Genomic DNA, 25,638 nt, shown 5'->3' with positions numbered 1-25,638 from the left:
CTGCCGATGAAAAGCATCCCCATATCATGATGCTGCCACCACCATGCTTCACAGTAGGGATGGTGTTTCCTGGGTGATGTGCTGTGTTGGGTTTGCACCAAACATAACACTTTGCATTTAGGCCAAATAGTTCAATTTTTGTTTCATCGGACCACAGAATCTTTTGCCACATCTTTTCAGAGTCTCCCACATGCCTTTTTGCAAATTCCAAGCAGGACTTTACATGGGCTTTTTTCAGAAATGGCTTCCTTCTTGCCACTCTTCCATACAGGCCAGAAAAGGCCAAAAAGGCGAGACTCCAGTGCAGGAACGTATTGACCTGGAAGGTAAACGAGGTTGCAGGCAATAGAGTCAGCTGCAATCATTTACCAAGGGGTCATGTATGATTGCATAAAGGGGGCCGGAGAATTGTAAATCTTTTCCTTCGCTTGGGTTTCAGAGATACGAGGAGACTGGAAGGACCGGGAGATATCCCCAAAATAAAATAGAGTTCATAAGTGTTTTGTTGGTATTTTCTGTTTAGTAACTGTCTGTGTTTGTTTTGTTAAATAGCACTAGACAGCTAAACACAATTCCAGTGTGTCAGCTCCTCAAGCTCCTGTTGCTTAATAATAATCATCACCATTATCATCGTCGTCATCATCATTTATGTAGCGCCTAAATGCAGAGCATCTCAAAGCGCTGTACAATACAAAACACAGAAACAAAAAAACACAGCAGGTACACAGACAATACATATTTTTAGCTGAAGATAAAAAACAAAGCAGTACACAATTCCAAATTACATATAACCCTAAATCTGATGCAAAGCCAATAGATAAAAATGCATTTTTAGTTGGTTTTATTTATTTATTTTTTTTAATATCTACGGTTTTGGAGTCCTTGTTTGCCTGCGAGAGATCATTCCAGAGCCTGTGTGCATAACAGCAAAATGCCAGATCACCCATAGAACGAAGCCTAGTTTTAGGTTGCAGGGCGCAAGTGTACTTTTTTAACAGGTCTGAGATGTAGCTGGGAGACAGACCGTTAAGGGCATTATAAGTTAAGTAACATTTTAAAATTGATCCTGCTCTTAACAGGCAACCAATGCAAGGAACCAATGCCAGGGGCCAGCACAAAGCCGGATCACCACAGCACTTGTTTTTTACCAATAGTACGTAATATATTGTACTTCACCACAAGCACTGAGAGCACTCACTTTGGACCTGTGATCCTGTGTGTCTAATTGTGTGTGTTTTGTACCATGTCTATTACTTACGAGGCTGCAACCCTTTTTCATTACTGTGCAATACACATTGCTGTGTATTGCCAACTCATTATTGTTTTCTGGCTGGTCATCAGCCTGTTTGTTATTGGAATTACTGCATCCGCACTGCACCTGCTATACACCTGCTACCAATCTACCACTTTGCTACAGCTATGTAAATCAAAGGAAAAAAAATCCTATTTAAATGCATCAAGATTTCAGGTTGTAACACAAGAAACTGTGAAAACGTCCAAGGGGGGTGAATACTTACCATAGGCACTGTAAGTATGAAGATTGCTTCTGCTCTAGTGTATTGAGAACGGTCCGACATAATAAAACAATTCTACGCAAGTCCTCAAACATCACAGATATTTTGATGAGAAAGTCAGTTTGTCTGAGACTGAGTATGTCCAACACCATGGTATTTATGCGCATTTCTCCCTTATCAAGAAATGCTGACTAATAATTTCTATCTGAATTACAGCGGTCGACATACGATTCCCAAGTGTTTTTTTCAACCCTAGTTTAAGGCTCATGTTAGCAATGTCACTAAGGTGTCTTTTTTCCATTTCCTGAATACAGTCTGTTTGCATTCTATTCTTTCCCTGTCTGATGCGGTGAGGCTGGTGCTGGCTTTGTCTCCTCCTGGCTTGACCACTGCAAAGCCTTGCTTGTTGGTGCCTCAAAGGCTGCTCTAGGCAGGCTACAGCATATCCATGGTTCTGCTGCTTGTGTTTTAACAGTATCCAAATTGTGTGTACGTATCACACCAGTTCTGGCTTCCTTGCATTGGTTGCCTGTTAAGAGCAGGATCAATTTTAAAATGTTATTGATAACTTATAATGCCCTTAACGGTCTGGCTCCCAGCTACATCTCAGACCTGTTAAAGTACATTTGCGCCCTGCGACCTCTGGCCTGTTAAGAATCCTTAAAACTAGGCTTCGTTCTATGGGTGATCTGGCATTTTGCTGTTATGCACACAGGTTCTGGAATGATCTCTCGCAGGCAATCAAGCACTCCAAAACCGTAGATATTAAAAAATAAACAAAAAACTAAAAATGCATTTTTATCTATTGGCTTTGCATCAGAGTTAGGGTTTTATGTAATTTGGAATTATGTACTGCTTTGTTTTATATCTTCAGCTAAAAATATGTATTGTCTGTGTACCTGCTGTGTTTTTTTGTTACTGTGTTTTATATTGTACAGCGCTTTGAGATGCTCTGCATTTAGGCACTGTATAAATTAAAGATGATTATTATTAAGCAACAGGAGCTTGAGGAGCTGACACACCCACGATTCATGGAAGTCTGCACACCTAGCAGACTGAAAGCCACCAGGGAGATGGAAGAGAGCCGAAACAGCTGGGTTCAGATAGGCAGAAGCAGGGAAAAAAAGAAACTTAGTCAAACACAACCACCAGAAATCCAGACATCCAACAAATTTGTGCCACTTCAACATTTAGATGACCAAAACCAACGTCAAGAGAATGAAAGGAACAACACCCAGGACCCTATAAACAGTGCTGACCAGGCAGCAAAAAGAAGGGAGGTCATGACTGTTGGGGACTCCATACTGAGAAACACATCAAGTTCAGTTCGCAGTTTGGACCCCCTTACTACAACAGTGTGCTGCCTTCCAGGAGCCTCTGTCAAGCATCACTGAGAACGTGGACAGGCTCCTAGAACGAACAGGAGACGACCCGGTAGTAGTCGTCCACATCGGTACAAACAACATTGGAAGAGACAGGCCAAGATCCCTGCAAAAGAGCTAGGAAGGAAATTAAAAGACAAGACCAAAACTGTGGTATTTTCTGGGATACTGCCGGCACCTTGCAAAGGACCATATGGACAGCTGGAAATACAAAATCAAAATGCATGGCTGAAATCGTGGTGCACACAGGAAGGCTCCTGTCTAGAAACTACAGCAAGTTTACTTACTATACCAGAATCTAAATCATTAATGTAGATTAGGAATAGCAGAGGACCTAATACTGATTCCTGTGGTACACCACTCGTTACCTCGCTCCATTTTGAGGTTTCTCCTCTAATCAGTACTTTCTGTTTTCTACATGTTAACCACTCCCTAATCCATGTGCATGCATTTCCTTGAATCCCTACTGCGTTCAGTCTGAGAATTAATCTTTTATGCGGGACTTTGTCAAAAGCTTTCTGGATCTTGGTTAGCGGTTTGTAAATAACTTCTTTCATTTCTTTGAGCACTATTGGGAGGATCTCATCTGGCCCAGGGGATTTGTTTATTTTAAGAGCTCCTAGTCCCTTTAACATTTCTGCCTCTGTTATGCTAAAGTTATTTAAAACTGGATAGGAACAGGTCAACATGTGGGGCATGTTGTCCGTGTCCTCCTTTGTAAAAACCTGTGAAAAGTAATCATTTAATATATTTGCTATTTTTTTTTCTTCATCTATGATTTTGCCATTTGTGTCTCTTAGACATTTAACCTCCTCTTTGAATGTTCTCTTGCTGTTATAGTATTGGAAAAACATTTTGGAAATGGTTTTAGCCCCCTTAGCAATATTGATTTCTATCTCTCTCTTGGCCTTTCTAACTTCCTTTTTGACTTGTGTTTGCAATTCCAAGTACTCTTTCTATGTACTTTGTTTTTGGTCCCTTTTAAAATGCTGAATAATTTTTTTTAATTGATCTATTAAACCGTTTTGGCCATTTTGTTTTAGATTTAGATTTGTCTACTTTTGGGATGTAATTGTTTTGTGCCTCTAGTACTACATTTTTAAAAAACAGCCATCCTTTTTCTGTGGATGTTTTCTCTATTTTACTCCAAGCTACTTCTGTTAGTCTCTGTTATATACCTTCATAGTTTGCTTTTCTAAAATTGTAAACCTTAGCTTTAGTCATTACTTTGGGGGTTTTAAAAATCACTTCAAATGAGACCATGTTGTGGTCTGAGTTTGCCAATGGCTCTCTGACCTCTGTTTCAGTTATTCTGTCTTCATTATTTGAAAAGACTAAATCAAGGCATGCCGCCCCTCTAGTCGGTGCCTTGACAAATTGCGTTAGGAAGCAGTCATTTGTCATTTCCACCATTTCAATTTCGTCCGTCGTGCCCCCCATTGGGTTTTCCCATTTTATATGGGGGAAGTTGAAATCCCCCAATTAGTATGGCTTCTCCTTTGCTACACACATTTCTAATGTCATTGTATATACACACTGAGTGTACAAAACATTAGGAACACCTGCTCTTTCCATGAAATAGACTGACGAGGTGAATCCAGGTGAAAGCTATGATCACTTATTGATGTAACCTGTTAAATTCACTTCAATCAGTGTAGATGAAGGGGATACAGGTTAAAGAAGGATTTTTAAGCCTTGACACAATTGAGACATGGATTGTGTATTTGTGCCATTCAGAGGGTAAATGGGCAAGACAAAAGATTTACAGTAAGTGCCTTTGAACGGGGTATGGTAGTAGGTGCCAGGTGCGTCAAGAACTGCAACGCTGCTGGGTTTTTCATGCTCAGCAGTTTCCCGTGTGTATCAAGGATGGTCCACCACCCAAAGGACATCCAGCCAACGGCAGGCCAGTGGTCGAAAACGGCTCATTGATGAAAGAGGCCAAAGGAGGCTGACACGAATTGTGCAGAGCAACAGACGGGCTACAGTTAGTCAACTGACAGTCCAGTACAACATTGGTGCCGAAAGACCCATAAAAGAATGCACAACTCGTCGTACCTTGACACGAATGGGGTATGGCAGCCGACGACCTAACAGAGTTCCACTTCTTTCAGCAAAACACAAGAAACTGCGGTTGCAGTGGGCTAAGGAATGAAAACACTGGACACTGGAGGATTGGAAAAACATTGGCTGGTCTGATGAATCCCGGTTCCTGCTGTTTCACGCTGATGGGAGGACTAGGGTATGGAGAAAACCACATGAGTACATGCATCCATCATGCCGCGTGTCAACATTGCAGGCTGGTGGTGGTGTGATGGTGTGGGGTGTGTTTTCATGGCACACATTGGGACCCTTGATGAAAGTGGAGCAACATTTGAATGCCACAGGATATCTGAACATCATTGCCAATCAGGTGCATCCCTTCATGGCAGCAGTGTATTCATCTGCTAATGGATTTTTTCAGCAGGATAGTGCCCCATGCCACAAGGCTAGGATTGTCCAGGAATGGTTCCACGAACATGACAGTGAATTCAGCTTACTGCAGTGGCCTGCCCAGTCACCAGATCTCAATCCAATTGAGCATCTGTGGGATGAGATGGAACGAGCTATTCGGAGTAGAGATCCACTACCAACCAACTTGACACAACTGTGGGAAGCATTGGAGTCAACATGAGCCAGCATCCCTGTGGAATGCTATATATATATGCATGCTTCGGTTGTTTAGATGTTCATGTGACGTACACAATAAAAAAAAAAACGAATTACATCCGACTGTTTCTCCTTTCGATATACTCTTTACAGTGTTTTGAATACAGCCGTCAGAAAGACTGCTGCGGGGCTTTTGGGTATGAGTATATCTCTGGTCCTTCTAGTGTTAATGCCCTGTATCTTTCTAAACAAGGGATTTAAGGGAGCTCCCTAATAAAAGCTGAATCTCCAAACAATAATTGTGTGAATATAGTAATTGTTACAGCGGTGAATGGTATTTAAAACAGGCTTCATTCATACTCCTTTTTACATATCTGCCCTTACTCTGGTCCCAACGCAGTCAGACATGAAGCAGATTACTATATATTAAACACAAAAAAAAAAAAATCTATGTTTTACTTGACAGTATGAGCTGACAATTTTGAAAAAGACGTGAAATTGTCAAGTAAGGCTTCCACTGCGCCCTTACCTGACCCATGCTCTGACAAGGCTTTCCAGCACACACTGCTTCACTGGTACAGTAGGTGGGTTCACTTCAGACAACATTTGTCGTCACCAGGGTGCAGTGGCGGCCTTACTTGACAATTTCCTGTCTTTATCAGAATTGTCAGCTCTTACCATGAAGTAAAACGTACTTTTTTGTGTTTAATATCCATTCTTTTTTCACTGGAATATCACATACGAAAGAATATAGAAAAACACTTTTAAGCGTTGCCTTTACTCGTTTTGTTGAAATGCAGCTACCCTAATATATTCACAACTGTACTGTATGTATTGTGTGTCACAATTCACATGGAAGGAGGGTTGTGAACATAAATGATGAGTCAATGCTGCAAATCTAAAAGTTAACAATTTATCACGCGATTAAGGTCAGAAACCTTAAAAAAAACCTTCGATGGTACTCATTTGCATAATTTATTGGTGAAGTCATTATAGCTACTTGTTTGTATTTGATTGACAATCCTATTATTTTACAGGTAATCCATATAAATGAAATAAAACATCCACATAAAAATATGTTCCATAGAACAGTAATCGTGTTTTTGTAATTTAAATCAAAATAAATACACGTTGTTTATTTACACGTAATTGAGGCTGCTTGTGATCTATACATTACGCTTGCATTGCAGCAGCACCAACTGCAGCGGACGAAGATTTATTTAACAGTCACCGTTCCAAGCAGGTTATCAGTCACATTTTACTATTACTAAAAATATAAATACTACTACTAATAATATGAACTTACGCTTGTCGTGTGACCCCAGAGATTGGTTATGCCTCCATGATACGAGTCGCTTGCAGTTTGCATTCAATTTTTTTGGTCGTCTGGGCATTTAACAAAAAAAACACCAGAGGGGTTTCGAGACATTTCTTTAAATACAGCTTATGCTATACAACGCTTTGCTGTCGAGATGGCAAATGAAGAAATTAAAGGTTTGGCTCTGGATAACACGAGATGGAGCAGGGAGGGACGGACGGTGCTCAGTTTTCGAAATTAAAATGATTTGTGTTATCGTATATTTAGTATGTTTCAGTATGTTTGAATACCTAGTGTACAAAGTCTTGTACACTAGGTATTCAGTATATATTTTAGCCCACTGCTTCGGATACTACTGGGTGACAACCCTAAAACATATTATTAAAAAAGCATGCACTATCCATCAGCAAATCAGATCTTTAATAACCATTTACGTCAAACACGATGACATATGGATTCTCTCTCGTGAAACTTTTCTCTGCTCATGTAAACAGCATTTTGGGGGCTTTCACGGTTAACAGCACGAGAAACTAAGTGGGCCGTCAGCATGGCTAATTTAAATCTGACCCCCCTCCCCCTCTCCTTCATTTGCATAGCGTTCGGGGAAAAGGAGGCGTTCCAAAGAGAAATGAGTCGTCTTCACATGTAAACACAAAAAGGCACCATATCCACGTTTATTTCACGAGAAACAGATGTCTCGAGAAAAGCAAACACTCATGTAACATGGCCTATTGTAACGCATGAGCTTCAATTCCTGGACTGATTTTACTGCATTTAATCCTGTACTTCAGAGTATTGTAATCTGCCAAGTGTTTAATCTGTAGTATTTTGTATTTAATCATATCCTGATGTAACTATCACTGACACTGTTATCTGCTGTATTATTGAATTGTATTTTGTCACACTTGTACTTGCTTGAACCAAAGTCACTGTATTTATCTTGCTCTTATTGTATTATTACTTGTACTGTGATTCTTGAAATGTATTTGCTTACGACTAAGTCACCCTGGATAAGGGCGTCTGCTAAGAAAGAAAGAAAGAAAGAAAGAAAGAAAATAGCAAAGGCTTTAGTTGATATCCCCCGTTTCCAAGCAGGCCCTATTTTCAAAAGCATCTTATATAGCTGAACGTTTTAGGATATGCGCGTCATGAGTACCTCCGGGCCAGCGAGGCACACAGTTGATAATTTGCAGTTTAGCATCACACACCATTTGAACATTTATGCTATGGTAACCTTATTGAGTTTGAATTTTTATGCAAGTCTGTGGCAGAGTGGATGCAGGTGCAGGGGTGATGCAGTGCAGTAATGAAACACACAGATTTATAATCTGGTTTGGAAAGGACTTTATTTCTTTTATCCAGGTCTGGTGACCAAAACAATAATCCTCCGGTAATACACAACAATGTGTACACTAACAGGATTACAGTCCCAAATAACAAACACGATACCCGCCCTACAGTAATACTAACACGGTCACCAGTCCTGGGTGCGTGCAGTAGTGCTTGTGGTGGGTGATACAAGTTTATTTAGCGACAGTGGTGAAGTGATTTTCCAGTTCAGTGCTGGCCCTTGGCAACAGCTCCGGAGACTTGTTTATCCGTCTAGCAAAATATAACAAACAAGACAAACAAAACACAACACCGACGATGCTGTTTTCTCACAGGTCTCTCTCAGTCCTTCTCGGTTCTAGTTTACCAAACCAATGTGAAGGAACAGATTGCGATTCTCCGTCCCCTTTTATGCTGTCACACATGACCCCTTGGTAAACGAGTGCAGCCGCCTCTCCAATCTGCGGCTGCCACGTTGTTTCCCTTCCGGGTCAATGCGTTCTTGCAACGGAGTCTCGTCTTCATCCAGGCTGGCCGACTTCCCGACCCTGGGAAAGAACTGTCAGACCAGCCCGTCCAAAGATCTCTGTTCTCGCTGCTTAGCGCCCTCACAGGTCGGGAGGGAGATTTACAACCAAGAATCATTGTCTTTCTGTCACAGAGTCCCATCAATTGCACCTACAACATTTGGAAAACCAGCAAAAATCAGCTTTAATTCTGTTTAGTGTAGACAACTCCAGTGGAAAGGATGTTAATTTAGTTGCAAGTTCCTGAGAAACTCTATACATTATTCTTGAAGCAGTAGATTTATGTAGACCCAAAAAAATCCCCTACAGAATTAAAAAAAAAACCCAGTTGCATAGAATCTCAGACCCAAACAAATCTGTAACACCTCAGGGACACTGTGGTTTCTACCTGTAGCAGGTCTGAATCTGTCCTTTTAATTCTTCAGATCATTTCATGATTGTATGGCTCAGCAGAAGTAACCTTTTGATTATCTGTGTCAGAATAAACCTCCAGAGGACTACCCTGTCTTTAAAAACGCTTTCTTTTCTCGGACCATGTTAGTAGAGCCACAACATACGGTGAGAAGTCATGATGTATCTACAGGTTTATGGTTTCCATGGCAACAGTTTAGACTAGTCTAAAGACTTTCATGTCCTCAAGTGGCTGAAATTATGCTAATTATCTTGTGTCCTCTCCAAGTCACAGTAATTGACTGAACTTGCATGTGAATTTTATGCTGTCTTCTAAGGTTTGAGAAGTGACTCTTCAGAAATTCACTACGTTGATTTCTCTTTTAGTGAGTCCGCATGTGGATTTTCAAGTTACTTAAATATGAGAAACTCCTTCCACATTCAGCACAGTGATAAGGTTTCTCTCCTGTGTGAACACGCTGGTGTGATTGAAGATTTCCTAACTTTGTGAATCTCTTCCCACACTCAGCACAGTAGTAAGGTTTCTCTCCTGTGTGAACACGCTGGTGTGATTGAAGATTTTGTAACAGCGTGAAACTCTTCCCACACTCAGTGCAGTAATAAGGTTTTTCTCCTGTGTGAATGCGCTGGTGTCTTTTAAGATTTTGTAACTGCGTGAAACTCCTCCCACACTCTGTGCATTGATAAGGTTTCTCTCCCGTGTGAATGCGCTGGTGTGATTGAAGATTTCCTAACTGTGTGAATCTCTTCCCACACACAGAGCAGTGATGAGGTTTCTCTGCTGTGTGAAAGCACTGGTGGACTTCAAGCTGTGATAAATAACTGAATCTCTTCTCACAATCAGCACAGGGAAATGGAGTCCCTCCTGTAAGATTCCCTTTTGTAGCTAGAGAAAAAGAGACGAGACAAAGGTTATTGTACAGCATTCTTACACATTCACTCTTCTGCAGGGCTTCCCATCATAACCATGACCAACTCCTAGAGTGAACTCTGATGAGAATACAGTCAAACCCGCTTAATATCACTCCTGTTAATACCAGCCTAATTTTATTATCATCACACAGAAGTTTGCCAGGCAGAACAAGGACAAATGCTTGATAATATCCCTTTGATTATTAACACACTCCAGTTAATATCACTCACATTTACCAGTCACTGATTTATATGCAAATGCTGTATTGAAATGTTTCTTCTGGTGACACTTAGCGACCCAATTTGACATTTGGCATCACCCAGTGATGAGACATGTGATCCCAGCACCACTATAAAGCTGTGGGAGCAGCACAACTGCAAACAGTCTACCAGAAACAGGGAAAGGCAAAGATCTAACTGCATTCAGAACAGGCATGATAGTGGGTGCACATCTAGCAGGGTCACAGCAGCAAGGATAGTTATGTTGCAAGTTGTTGGGCAGCCTCCCTAGCTTACATCTAACACTTCAGGAGTTTAGCAACCAGTTTCTGCAAGATTAATAGTCAGCTCAATGTTTCTTGTTTTGTATGATTACCTCTAAATCCCAGTTCACATTCAGGTGGACACTCATCACACAGGCTGGATCCCAGCTTGTTGTTCTCCTCAAGTGTACAGACATTATTTTCAGTAGGAACTTCCTCTGCGATGGGGACACATTCCTGTTCTATGAATTCCTCTTTAATAGGAACACATTCCAGTTGAGGGACCTCTTCATCTTTAACACATGTCAGCTCTGTAACCTGCTTTAGACTTGCACACCACTCCTGGTCAAAGGACTCCTCTTGTGTGTGAACTGCTTCTATCCTTGGCCCCTCCTGTGCTTCAGATTCTTTGAGATCTGTGTGAAAGCAAATTGTACAAAATGATAACTTACTTACTAGTCGGTAGGAGTGTGTGATAATACCAATATACGGGTATATTGCGATTGGCTATTGGCTATTATCTCGCAAGATAATCACTTCCCACAAGAACATGTAATGTGAGCAGTGCTAACACAAAAGGAAATATGGCAGAAGCATAGCTGCTTAAATTCTGCAAAAGAAAGTCACGTGTGGAATCATTTCCTAATAAAAAAATCTAAAAAGGATGGCTGTATCGCATCAAACATTGCGGCATGTTGTTTATACAAGGCTGAAGTAACATATGCTGGTTTTACCACCAACCTTACATGCAGTTCTGCATTTTAAAATACCGGAACGGCAATTCAAAATATTGATTTTTCTAAAACAGATTATATGAATTCACGTTTTATCTGTACATTGGACTTGAGGTAACGTTTAATAGGTAAAGCACGCGTCTCGCATGTGACCTTCAGGCTACTCCCCCTTGATCAGTGCTGACAGACTGGAGGTTTTCCAGACAAATGTGGCTTGTTTTGAAAGCACCTAGCGGGTAAATGTTGTCTTTGGTGGTTTGGTTATTTTTTGGCTATTTTTACCAGCGCAGAACTTCAATCACCACGATCCCCTGTACAGCATATCACATCCTCCCCACGCCCCCCGCATTTTTCTGCATCCAATAAAATTACAAATTACACAAATGCTGAGTTATTTTTAACTGTCAACCTTCTGTGTTATTTGCCTTGGCTCAGGGATTGTATCAAAGTAAACCCCTCAATTATTTGTATGTGTTAGACTGGAATTTGAAATGCATTTTCTGTACAACTGACCCTTATACTTATTACAAAAAGTATTCTAAAATATCCATGGCTAAATGGGGGATGCGTTTTCAGGGTATGTATCCAAAATTAATGTCTCTTTAAAAATACTGTAACAAAACCTAATCCAGTAGATGGCGTATAACCAGTGTGGTAAAGTATATGGAAATGGGCCTCACATAACCCAGAGTCTGTACACCATGGCTTAAATACTGTAATGTTGTTGAAGCTGACACCCTGGGATCCTTCAAGAAGCTGCTTGATGAGATTCTGGGATCAATCAGCTACTAACAACCAAACGAGCAAGATGGGCTGAATGGCCTCCTCTCGTTTGTAAACTTTCTTATGTTCTTATGTTCTTAAATACTGTGATAAAATGGTGGGAAGTAAAATGTAGTCCCAGAATGCCTGACCTGAGGCAGCTGTGTGTAATTTACTGTGAGAAGGTTGGTATAAAAGTCCTGAGTAAACAAGCCTGTGTGGCTGTGCGAGGGTGAGGACCTGTTTAGAGAGCTGAGTCCTGACAAAGAGACTGTATTACTGAAATCAGTGAACTTGAATCTGTTCTTGTAACTTTATTATTGTGAATGTTTGGATTTTGTCAGTCAGCAGGTTAGCCAACTAACAGTTAGAAGAATCTAAATAGTTTAATTAGCTCTCCTAGAAGGAGGTAGGGTTTGTTTTTTTTTGCTTGCCTTTCCTTAAAAGTATTAACCTAAAGGCACAAAATGCAATATTTGACAAACAAACATAATGGTATTGCCCTGTTTAAAACTAAGGGTATTGTTGCAGGGGTGTGCAATTCATATCACCCGACGCCCGGGACAACAAGATTTGTGTGAGGGACAACAAAGTTTTACAGTTATACTTTGCCTGTCCGGCAAGTGTTTTTTTTTTTTTCCTTTTGTCACAACGTTCAGATTTCTAAGGAGTCATGCAAGGTCCTCAAAACTCTAAACTGCGTAAGTCTTACAAATACAAATGAAAACAACATATTTAAAAAATGCGTAATGCTAAACCTCAAGCAAAAATATATACACGAGTACATATCCTTTTAATTCACATAACCCCAGTCACACACAATAACAAATATATTTAAATTAATGCAAGAATACTTTCACATTGCCTATGTCTACAGTTGGAACCCAGTGACCGCCAGCTCTAGGAAGAATATTTAACATAATAAAAATTACAAAAACCTTTACATTATTTGATCTGCAACGGTTTAATTATTTTTAATACAACTTTGCACTGTGAAATTGAGAGGGTAACAGCCACAAGGCAAAATTATTTCTCTTTATCCATATAGGAAACCAAAACACATTGAACAAGTGTGATCTCTTCTGTTCTTTAGAAACCAATCCTTTAACCTTCTGCTCCGGTGAACAATCTACCTGTTTGAGGTCTGACTGACATAATGTGACTTTCCGCTTGTGTATCAAGACAAATATCTACCTAAAGTATACCATATTATACCTTTCTAAACAGCTGAGAATCTGAAGATTATTAAGAGAATAGCGTTGTCACTATGATGAACTATACCCTAGGATTACCTAGTTTGAATGTAACAAGTTTTTAAAATGTACTTGAAAATTCACCTCTCTTTAGAAATGTCTCCATAAGTGTAATTTAGTGATCTCCTACCTGAAAACTGTAACAGTATCAGTGGTAGTCACACTCTCAGGAAGTTGGATCAGAAGGAATTTTATAAATACTGGGTGTGGTTTTAATTTTACACCATCATAGTTTGACGGGTGCATAATGTGAAGAACTTCACCACCACATGGATCTGTCAACTCATCAACATATATGTTTTTATTTCTGGTCGGTAAGCATTCTTGGTTACATGTATGTAAAGCAATTTAGTGTGCTCTCCAGTAATGCTGCGATTTAAAATCATGGTATATACAGTAATCAAAACCAAATTCTATTAAGAGGTAGCAGAAGGATAGCCATTGAAGTCTTCTAATGAGACTGGTCAAGGTTTACCAATATAGACTAGCACTTTCTTACAGTCCGTAGAAAACTCATTTAAATCTTAATTAGACTAGGTGGGATTTACAAACACAGACCAGTACTTTCTTATAGTCTGGATAATCAATTAGACTGGTGTGCTATTAGGACAGTGGAGTCGAGTTATTAACAGCACTCATAATAAGCGCTTTAAAAGTGTCTTCATTCGAACCAAGACCTCACCAATAAAATTAACTAAGAGGTTATTTAAAGAGTTGGCATGACCAAGCAACACCATCAAAAAGATCAACCTTACCTTGAAATAACCCCTGGTTCTCGTTCCTCTGAAAGTCTTGTTCATTGCAGTCGGGGTTCATGTTTCTGAGAGGTTGTTTAATGTCTGCATCTGCAGCGTTCATGCATTCCCGCACTGCTTTCAACTCGCTCTCTGATATTTCCAATCTCAGCTTCAGACTTTCATTCTCTTTCTCCTTTCCAGCCATTTCCATTCGGAATTCAGTGAATTTGCCGCCGACAACTTTTGTGATTTGGCACAAGACGGTGTCTACAGCCGCTTTCACTGCGTGCTCGATGGTAGAGGCGAGCTCGTCTTGAAAGAACGACACGGAGACAATGACCTCCATCTTCACTGGTTTCAGTTTGGTTTTAATTTAGTATTTATTTACTGGAGAATTAACATTTATATAAAATCAGCACTTCTAGTGTGATAAAGAATGAAAACAAACAGACTCGTTTTACTTTTGCAAGGAGTAACTTTCGAGCTCCACTCGAGTTTTAAAAATAAAACAGAAAATTGACTCTCTTTTAGAACCCAATGCAGGTAATAAACGAACAAAATATATAAATTAATAGGAAGCATTTTAACCCAACCTAATAGTTTAAACAGCAGGTGATCAAAACCTGTAAAATCAGCAACCGCGACATCCTCTCACTCCCCAGCATACCAAACAAACACTTCAATTTCCTGAAGCGAAATGATAGCGTCACTAGAGTAGGCGTGCCCGGTTGTGATCATCACATAGTCTTCTTCTTCTGGTTAATCTATAGGGCGCATCCCATCTATTATTTCAGATGATTAGCGCCCTCTATCTGTAGTCCTTTGTCTGTCTTTGTTTTACTTTATTTTTCTGTCATCTTTATTTATTATAACTTCCCTTCTTTTCCTGTTTTCTTTATATATTTCGTCAGTACCCTTTCTCTAGTCAGTCTCCCTTCTTCTTTCCCTTTTCCCAGCAAATTCTTTATATTGACTTCATGTACCTCCATTTCTCTCAGCCTCCTCTCCATTTTCCTTCTCTGCTCCTCATATTTCTCACACTTTAATAAATAATGTTCTACTGTTTCAGCTACTTTACATTTTTCACACTTTCCATCTTCATGTTTCCCCAATCTTAAAAGATGTTTACTTAAATAACTATGCCCAATCCTTAACCTATCCAACACTCTTTCCTCTTTCCTTCCCAACTCTTTGTTCACCCAACTGTTGTTCTCCTCTTTCTGGATATTATGATAAAACCTTCCTTTTATGCTTTCATCCCATCTCTCCTGACATTCTTTTACTATCATTATTTTCACATAGCCTCCCATTTCCTGCGATCCCAGAGAAATCACCACATCAATTTCCTCTCTTTTTAAACCATTTTTTCCTGTCAGATCTACCATCTCGTTGCCCAGAATGCCAGAGTGACCAGGAATCCAAACTAAAATCACTTCGATCCCCATTATTCTACATTCCTTATATCGTTGCATTATTTCAACCATGATATCTCTTCTGTCATTAAACTCCCCTTTTAATGCAATAAGAACTCTCAATAAATCTGAAAATATGACCGCTTTTTTAGGCTTTATTTCAGCTATTTTAACTATTGCAAATAGTATAGCTACCATTTCTGCAACAAATACCGATAAATGGTCAGATATCCTCGCTATTTTTCATCACGTATTATTGGCTGCAGGGACTCTCTTAAGCCATCTTCTTGCGAGCCTGATTGGCTGGCCTGCCTGTTGAATCAAGGGCGGGATCGCGTTGTGAAGAGGAGGTTTTGAAGCTGGATCCCGGAGTTCACCATGTTGGCTCCTATTGCTTTGTGTTTTCCTATGCAATGTCCTGTGGAGGATCTCAAATGGAGCCAGTTTCTTCCCTCTGCTTTGTACTGATGTGGTTTGTATTCCAAAGCTGCTGCTCGTGTTACGAGTGTGCGGGTCATTGTATTTATTAAGGATTGGATTTTTTTGAAATACATCAGCAAAATCTGAATCGGTCAGAAACGTATTATTATTTTTATTTTCCAACAAACATATTGTAACGTTAAGATGGCTGTGAACAAGTCAGTAATTGATCAAGTAACATTACAGTATATCCAAACATTTTAATACATTATGTAACAAGATTAATCAATTTGATCGATTTAGTTAATATTGAAACATATTTATATCTTCAAATTAATCACAAAACGCATTAATCATAGGCATCAATTGGATTTTTAAATGAATGTTATCAAAACAAAAGTTAGTATGAAAAAGTTTTGATAAAAGAAAGAAACACGTCTGCATGTCAAAACTTCTAGTATAAACACTTCACATATACTATGGGTAGCAGTTCTGGTTTCTGATTAATTCTGCTCCCCCAAGGAAATCAGTTTCCCCTGCCAGTAATCTACCGCGTTTCATTTGAAAAAAAATGTCGCGTAATCAGGCTAACAGACTAACCGTCACCCTTAAACTAACCTTAACCTTAGAAAAACAAACAAACAAACAAACTACAGACAAACAAACAAACAAACAAACTACAGACCAATAATCCTGACTTCTATTAAATGTAAACTTATGGAAACTATAATAAGATCCAAAATGGAAAATTACCTATATGGTAACAATATCCTGGGATACAGTCAGCATGCTTTTAGGAAAGGGAGATCGTGTCCAAATAACCTGCTTGATTTTTTTGAGGATGCAACATCGACAATGGATAATTGCAGAACATACGACATGGTTTATTTAGATTTCCAGAAAGCTTTTGACAAAGTCCCGCATAAAAGATGAATTTTCAAACTGAACGCAGTAGGGATTCAAGGAAATGCATGCACATGGATTAGGGAGTGGTTAACATGTAGAAAACAGAAAGTACTGATTAGAGGAGAAACCTCAAAATGGAGCGAAGTAACCAGTGTGGACACCATCCACTGCACCCTTACCATGACTTGTTATAAAGAAGTGCAGTGGACAGTGGACAAGAAAGAGAAGATGTACTTGTTTTTTAACTATGATGCAACACTATCACTACATACATTCACATGGTTCATATGTGGGTATTTAATGGTAAGATCTTCAAAGATCTTCCAACGGGAGGTGGCTATTGCTGATTAGTGCAAAGGAAATGTGTATTTCTGAATCTGGCCACACAACAACAGTAAACACAGTGATTTGTTTTTGGTGCCAGTGTGAAGCCTGGATTTCATCTTGAGACACAGCGGTGTAGTTTTCTGAGAAATCTGTCTGCATTACAGCACATTTACCATCAGCTGCTGCCTTCTTTGTTTGAAATGTGTTACTTTGCTTTCTTTTTATGTACACATGTTGGAGAAACTTGGCACAGCAGCTCTCAGAAGATCAAGAACATCCTCCAGTATGCCATGCTTTTGTATTTTTACTTGCACTCCTCCGACTGCTTCCCAGATATACCATGTGACATCAGATAGAAGTGCTTCAGGGATTCTGTCCAGAATATTTTTGTTTGGATCACAACATGTTTTACAATTGTTTTCCATGCACTGTGCACACCCCTGTGCATATTTTGTGTTATATGTTGTTGTTGTGTGTATATATATATATATATATATATATATATATATATATATATATATATATATATATAGATATATAGATATATAGATATATATTGGTGCACGGGATATAAATTGGGCTATGTAGCACGAGTGTTGTACTATGTATTTAGGCACAGGGATTGCACAATCACTTCACATGCAGATAAAGTATGTAATCATATGTGAGCACGGGGTTGCACAAATTAGTTCACATGCTGGGATTCAAGTGAATGATTAATTAGTAATTGAATCCCGGCACAACAGTATATATAGATGCACGTTTCACTCACTCGGGGTTGAGTGTTCAGTAAGTAGAGAACGGGTGTGGAGATAGAGGAGAAAAATAATTAAGAAATAACAATTGCTACGTGTGCTGGCTTTAAAACAAGCATGACACTTGTTATTGTTTGTCTGTTTGTTTGGCCATTGTGCCGTTTATTTTCAGTGTTTGTGTTTTGTTAAATGTTTTTATTTTGTTAATAAAAGTGCCACATCGCTTTCCATTACCCCAGTCTTTTGTTGAATCCATTCATTTCCTGGTCTGACATCACATCCTTGTGACACAAGCCTTTCTGTTTCTCCTGATATTGCCACTGCGTTATTCCTTATTTTCTTACCCAAGGTTAACAATGAGGCAGAAAAGGAAAGTTTACAGACTACAGACTTTCGTTTTACTGTTTTTCCAAGGGACTGTGTAGACTTGTATGCCTTGGATGGTGACCGAATACATTCTGGAGTCAAAGTGCCTGACATAGCAATTGGAGTTTGACGTTTGTGCTGGTAGCGTTTGTGCTGTTTTCCCCATGTAGCTGATTCCACCATGTGGGGCCTAGAAAAGAGAAGGAGCAGCACGGTTGCCCTCCTCCCCAACCCTGTTTTTATATTTGGATGAATTATGATAGCATGGTAATTTGAATACTTTGAAAAAAGGTAATAATACAGCCTGAAGCGGGTGTGTATGTGTTGAAGTGTGCATGTATATCCATTGCTACAGCACCGGTGGACCATGATGATGGAGATCTCTTGTGTCATCTGGAAAGAGTTGCATGTTCTATGTCCTACCTGATGGTGGCAGTCTGCGGCTGCTTGTGTGGAGGTGGGAATGGTGAGTTAAGGTTGAAACCCTAATTTCCTTGCTCTTTGTTCAACCCTAACTGTTGCATTATCGTAATTTTTTGCAATGAATTTCGTCTTTCAGAGAAAGGTCAACAGCTGAAAGAAAACACTTTAAACCCTATTAAAATGACTGGCATGATGTTCTGGTATTGTGATCTGTTACTTGGCCTCATCACTATGTGCTATGATGCCCTTTAGTGATTACAATTCATATGTTGCTTGTGCATGATTGAATATGTGAATATCTGGTTCAAACTAGGTTTGAAGAGTACAGGCAATCTAAACAAGGTTATTTAGGTTTAACAAAGTGGAAAGCAACTGAAGTGAGGGAGGCGCCAAATGGGGTGGCACAAAGGGGCGAAGGAGAGAATGTAACTCAAGTAACCAAAAATATATATTGATGTACTTTTTTGTTTTTGGAAGGCTTTTGGATTTGTCTTGAGGCAACTTTCCCCTGCCTTAAATAAAGACCAATAAGACTCAGATTTCTTTATTCATACTTACACTCAGACACCTAATTCATGTTTAATCCAATTTCAAACATGTTTCTATATACAGTGCCTTGCGAAAGTATTCGTCCCCCTTGAACTTTGCGACCTTTTGCCACATTTCAGGCTTCAAACATAAAGATATGAAACTGTAATTTTTTGTGAAGAATCAACAACAAGTGGGACACAATCATGAAGTGGAACGAAATTTATTGGATATTTCAAACTTTTTTAACAAATAAAAAACTGAAAAATTGGGCGTGCAAAATTATTCAGCCCCTTTACTTTCAGCGCAGCAAACTCTCTCCAGAAGTTCAGTGAGGATCTCTGAATGATCCAATGTTGACCTAAATGACTAATGATGATAAATAGAATCCACCTGTGTGTAATCAAGTCTCCGTATAAATGCACCTGCACTGTGATAGTCTCAGAGGTCCGTTTAAAGCGCAGAGAGCATCATGAAGAACAAGGAACACACCAGGCAGGTCCGAGATACTGTTGTGGAGAAGTTTAAAGCCGGATTTGGATACAAAAAGATTTCCCAAGCTTTAAACATCCCAAGGAGCACTGTGCAAGCGATAATATTGAAATGGAAGGAGTATCAGACCACTGCAAATCTACCAAGACCTGGCCGTCCCTCTAAACTTTCAGCTCATACAAGGAGAAGACTGATCAGAGATGCAGCCAAGAGGCCCATGATCACTCTGGATGAACTGCAGAGATCTACAGTTGAGGTGGGAGACTCTGTCCATAGGACAACAATCAGTCGTATACTGCACAAATCTGGCCTTTATGGAAAAGTGGCAAGAAGAAAGCCATTTCTTAAAGATATCCATAAAAAGTGTCGTTTACAGTTTGCCACAAGCCACCTGGGAGACACACCAAACATGTGGAAGAAGGTGCTCTGGTCAGATGAAACCAAAATCGAACTTTTTGGCAACAATGCAAAACGTTATGTTTGGCGTAAAAGCAACACAGCTCATCACCCTGAACACACCATCCCCACTGTCAAACATGGTGGTGGCAGCATCATGGTTTGGGCCTGCTTTTCTTCAGCAGGGACAGGGAAGATGGTTAAAATTGATGGGAAGATGGATGGAGCCAAATACAGGACCATTCTGGAAGAAAACCTGATGGAGTCTGCAAAAGACCTGAGACTGGGACGGAGATTTGTCTTCCAACAAGACAATGATCCAAAACATAAAGCAAAATCTACAATGGTTCACAAATAAACATATCCAGGTGTTAGAATGGCCAAGTCAAAGTCCAGACCTGAATCCAATCGAGAATCTGTGGAAAGAACTGAAAACTGCTGTTCACAAATGCTCTCCATCCAACCTCACTGAGCTCGAGCTGTTTTGCAAGGAGGAATGGGCAAAAATTTCAGTCTCTCGATGTGCAAAACTGATAGAGACATACCCCAAGCGACTTACAGCTGTAATCGCAGCAAAAGGTGGCGCTACAAAGTATTAACTTAAGGGGGCTGAATAATTTCGCACGCCCAATTTTTCAGTTTTTTATTTGTTAAAAAAGTTTGAAATATCCAATAAATTTCGTTCCACTTCATGATTGTGTCCCACTTGTTGTTGATTCTTCACAAAAAATTACAGTTTCATATCTTTATGTTTGAAGCCTGAAATGTGGCAAAAGGTCGCAAAGTTCAAGGGGGCCGAATACTTTCGCAAGGCACTGTAGCAAAACAGCAGTGAGTAGTGGTCAGGGCTCTGGACTCTTGACCGGAGGGTCGTGGGTTCAATCCCAGGTGGAGGACACTGCTGTTGTACCCTTGAGCAAGGTACTTTACCTAGATTGCTCCAGTAAAAACCCAACTGTATAAATGGGTAATTGTATGTAAAAATAATGTGATATCTGTATAATGTGAAATAATGTATAATGTGATATCTTGTAACAATTGTAAGTCGCCCTGGATAAGGGCGTCTGCTAAGAAATAAATAATAATAATAATAATAAAACATACAACAAAAACACCTGCTTATTATATTTACTACAGCAAATACAAACATACCAGGCTCCAACTCAGTATAAAACGGCATACACAATGATGGGAAATGGCAAAGCTTGCATGTAACAATGTCATTTACAACCTAAAAAACCTGTTACTTTTGGTAAAGCCAGCCACAATCAAATCAAACAGATTTTCAGATATTCAATACCCAATGCCAACTGCCTTGCTAATTTTTTTGCGTTGTTTTCAGCACATCGCACAGTTTTCTTATAAGTTTGGTATACCAGCGATAATTCACTTTTTTGAAACTCATAGCTCATCTAAAGCCATGTGTGAGGCAGACGAGAATGATTCAGGATCACTTTCTTACTCAGCAATAGCCTTCTCTCAGCAACAGTCTCCACAGAAAAAAACTTTGTCTCTCAGGCGCATCCATCTTTGTTTTGATATAGTTCAAACATATATAGCTTCAAAAGTTAAAATGTGAACATACGTCATTTCCACTTCCAGGTCATAAGTGAATCCCCCCTCTGTATAAGGGAGAGTGATTTAAGTATGTTGATGCGATAATGATTATTGCAGCACTTGAAAAAAACGCTGGCAGGCGTGCTTGTAATATACAGGAAGGGTGCTCACAGAGCCTGTCAACAACAAACCTATGTTTGAGGTGTGCAGTTCAGAATTGATAAAATGTGGCGTAGAAAAATCAGAACGGTAAACAAGATCTAGTATGGTGTTTATGAGTCCTCAGGAGTAAAGTTCTGTGAATTCTCTTGTCCTTCAAGACCCAGTAACTGACTGAACTTCTACCCACATTCAGTGCAGGGATAGGGCTCCACTTGTGTGCATTTTATGGTGTCTTAAGATTTGCTCAGTGACTGAAACTCTTCAGACATTCAGTACATTGATAAGATTCTTTTTCTGTGAGTCTGCTGGTGCATTTTCAGGGAACTAAAATGTGAGAAACTCCTCCCACAGTCAGTGCAGTGATAAGGTTTCTCTCCTGTGTGAACACGCTGGTGCGATTGAAGATTTCCTAACTGCGTGAATCTCTTCCCACACTCAGTGCACTGATAAGGTTTCTCTCCTGTGTGAATGCGCTGGTGTCTTACAAGGAGCAATGCACGACTGAATACCTTCCCACACACTGTGCAGTGATGAGATTTCTGTCCTGTGAGATTTCTTTTAGTAGCTAGAGAAAAAAAAAGAGAAGACAAAGGTTATTGTACAGCATTGTTACACATTCACTCTTCTGCAGGGCTTCCCCTCATAACCATGACCAACTCCTAGAGTGAACTCTGATGAAAATACAGTAAAACCTGCTTACAAATGCTTGATAACATCACTTTGATTATTAACACACTCCTTAATATCACCTGTGGCAAAGTCCTGTGCATGACAGCCATGAAAGAGACTGCACCAACGTATTGGAATAAGCCACCTGGCATGTTTATTAAATACATGTGCTTTGAACCACCACCAAACACTATATACATGGAAGTTTTCCTTACTTCCTATAAGCAAGTCCAATGCTTTGAATAAATGACAAAGGTAAGTGTTGTATTACAGTTCTGGCCTCGCTACCCTCCCTTGGGGTGAGGCAGGGGGATGCAGGGTGTAGTGTTTCCAAGAACCACCCTGTATGCTTCCGAAGAGCAACTTGAGTACAGTTCCTTCCTTCTGGGCCGACCAGGTAAGTAACAACAGGTTCGTATTATTGATTCAAGAGTTGCAGTGCTTTCTTTGTTAATTGTGTCTTTCTTTCTCTTTACAATGTCCCGTGAAAAAAAACAACTTTCCAATACAACACTTTTGTTTGTCTATTCTTTATTTTTATCTTCTGCACCAACACTTTAAAACCACACTAATTAAACACAAACAGTAGCAGGGTGAGGTTCAAAGTGGTACTCAGGTTTGTTTGCTTCGGTAACCTGCTTGTGTTTGTGTTTATTCCAGTGACTCTTGAGCCAGTTTCCAGGTTTTTAATCTTCATGTTAGATACAAACACCAGTTCTTCTAAAGTTTTAAAACCCTTGTCCACGGTTTCATTTTATTTTTCTTATTTTCGGTTAGCGCAGTCCACTTTAAGAACATAAGAGTTTACAAACGAGAGGAGGCCATTCGGCCCATCTTGCTCGTTTGGTTGCAAGTAGCTTATTGATCCCAGAATCTCATCAAGCAGCTTCTTGAAGGATCCCAGGGTGTCGGCTTCAACAACATTACTGGGGAGTTGGTTCCAGACCCTCACGATTCTTTGTGTAAAAAAGTGCCTCCTGTTTTCTGTTCTGTATGCCCTTTTATCTAATCTCCATTTGTGACCCCCTAACACAAAAATATAAAACATGTACTTGAGCTTCAAATACTTTGTATTTGTCTGATTTTCTTTGGCAACAATACACAGTTGTAAGCTATAAAACAATAAGCCAAATACCTCAAGTAGTTTCGTTCTTTGCTTCCTACCAGTCGTAGCGTACTTCCTGGTTCACCTTCCCCTTCCGAGTCCTGCCAGCTTCCTTGTATATCTAAAAGGGGTGGGACTTCCAGTCTCCAACCCAATATCTGTTTGACCCACAGCCTTCACACAGCAGCGGCCACTAGTGGTGGAAACTCAAAGTACAACCAAAAACCAAAAGAAACACCAAGCAACACTATAAATGATTCTTAGTTGGAGGTTCAACACTTAACCTCCTATAATTTATGTAGGGTCCCGCTACCACTTTGCCACACACCAATACACCAGTTATTGATTTCCATCCCCACTTAATATCACCTTGAGGAATAAAAGTATAAGATCAGGTTTATATGCAAGTACGGTCTTGAAATGTTTCTTCTGGTGACACTTAGCAACCTGACTGGATTTGGCATCACCCACTGATGAGAGATGTGATCCCAGCACCACTATAAAGCTGTGGGAGCAGCACAACTGCAAACAGTCTACCAGAAACAGGGAAAGGCAAAGATCTAACAGCATTCAAAACAGACATGATAGTGGGTGCACATCTAGCAGGGTCACAGCAGCAAGAACAGTTATGTTGCAAGCCACTGACATAATGGGCAGCAGTGTGGAGTAGTGGTTAGGGCTCTGGACTCTTGACCGGAGAGTTGTGGGTTCAATCCCCAGTGGGGGACACTGCTGTTGTACCCTTGAGCAAGGTACTTTACCTAGATTGCTTCAGTAAAAACCCAACTGTATAAATGGGTAATTGTATGTAAAAATAATGTGATATCTTGTAACAATTGTAAGTCGCCCTGGATAAGGGCGTCTGCTAAGAAATAAATAATAATAATAATAATAATAGTGGCTGGGCAGCCACCCTAGCTTAAATTGAGGTGGAATGGCCATAAATATGAATCTTCAGCACACTTCTAGAGGTTTACTTACTAATTTGTGCACTGTTATCAGGCAGCTCAGTGTTTCTTGTTTTGTATAATTACCTCTAAATCCCAGTTCACGTGCAGGTGGACAATAATCACACAGGCTGGATCCCAGCTGGTTGTTCTCCTCAAGTGTACAGACATTATTTTCAGCAGGAACTTCCTCTGCGATGGGGACACATTCCTGTTCTATGAATTCCTCTTTAATAGGAACACATTCCAGTCGATTAATCTCTGTAACCTGCTTTTGACTTGCACACCACTCCTGGTCAAAGGGCTCCTCTTGTGTGTAAACTACTTCGATCCTTGGCCCCTCCTGTGCTTCAAATGTAGGCATAGCATGCCTCTCTCTGGGATCTGCGTGAAACAAAATACTACACAATTATAACTCTTACTTACCAGCCAGGTTCCTCTACAAAGCCAGCCCCTTGTCAGAATTCTACTGAGTGATGTCATTGGGTCATTCTGGTGGAACAATTCTGAGGTGTTTTTATATTGCATGTATTTATTTTTAAACAGACACAGTGGCATTACCTTGAGCTGGGAAGGAGGTTTGATCCAACATTACTTCTAAACTATTTGTGGCGGGGCGATCAATGCCTCAGATTGAAGCTCAAGTACATGTTTTATATTTTTGTGTTATCTTTAATCGTTGAACACCCTTTATATCGCTGTTTTTATTTTAAAGTTACATTATTTTGTACATGTGACTAATCATGCATTTATTGTGCTATTTATTTTATGTGCAATTATATTTATGTTAAAATGTGTTATCTTTTTATAAAACATTTACAGGTATTTGTATGGCAATTTCTCAATAAAGTTGAGTGGAATATATATATTTTTCTTTAAGTTGTAATACAGTCTATATATCAATATTAAAACCGCAGTCATTATTTTAGTACTTGCTTAAAGTTACAGTACGATAGGAACGACATTTCGGCAAAACGTAAGCTTGTCAAAGAGTTACTTCAATCACACACAAATATAAATTATAACTGCATTTTTTTAAATTACAGTTTTTTTTTCTGAACGCATTTGATTAAACATTCAAATACTGCCATTTGTTAAAGAATGATATCAAAGCTCACAAATCATTATCCTAACCCTCTGCAATACAGGGCAGCAGTGCGGAG

The 25,638-nt window shown here is 39.7% G+C and overlaps 1 protein-coding gene and 1 long non-coding RNA gene across 3 annotated transcripts in view; both read right to left on the bottom strand.

The window, feature by feature from the left end:
- The window catches only part of LOC117967224 (zinc finger and SCAN domain-containing protein 21-like), a 39,284-nt gene that overhangs the window by 12,311 nt on the left and 1,335 nt on the right, over positions 1 to 25,638 (bottom strand). The window contains exons 1-2 of one of the 2 annotated variants that reach the window (XM_059017621.1): positions 14,029 to 15,090; positions 10,638 to 10,940 (exon numbers count right to left, since the gene is read on the bottom strand). In XM_059017621.1, coding sequence (XP_058873604.1) covers positions 10,638 to 10,940; positions 14,029 to 14,356 — 631 coding nt within the window. In that variant the 5' untranslated portion in view covers positions 14,357 to 15,090. Of the gene's footprint in view, positions 1 to 10,637; positions 10,941 to 14,028; positions 15,091 to 25,638 lie in introns of those variants that run through there. The other variant, XM_059017620.1, reaches the window with a different exon arrangement.
- Positions 21,150 to 24,978, bottom strand: LOC131724820 (uncharacterized). The gene is made up of 2 exons (XR_009320329.1): positions 24,902 to 24,978; positions 21,150 to 22,319 (listed from the first exon to the last, which is right to left on the bottom strand). It is a non-coding gene; the product is annotated as an uncharacterized LOC131724820 (long non-coding RNA).

Source organism: Acipenser ruthenus, chromosome 57 (genome assembly GCF_902713425.1).
Source record: "Acipenser ruthenus chromosome 57, fAciRut3.2 maternal haplotype, whole genome shotgun sequence".
Classification (NCBI taxonomy): Eukaryota; Metazoa; Chordata; class Actinopteri; order Acipenseriformes; family Acipenseridae; genus Acipenser; species Acipenser ruthenus.
This window is presented reverse-complemented; position numbering and strand designations above follow the sequence as displayed.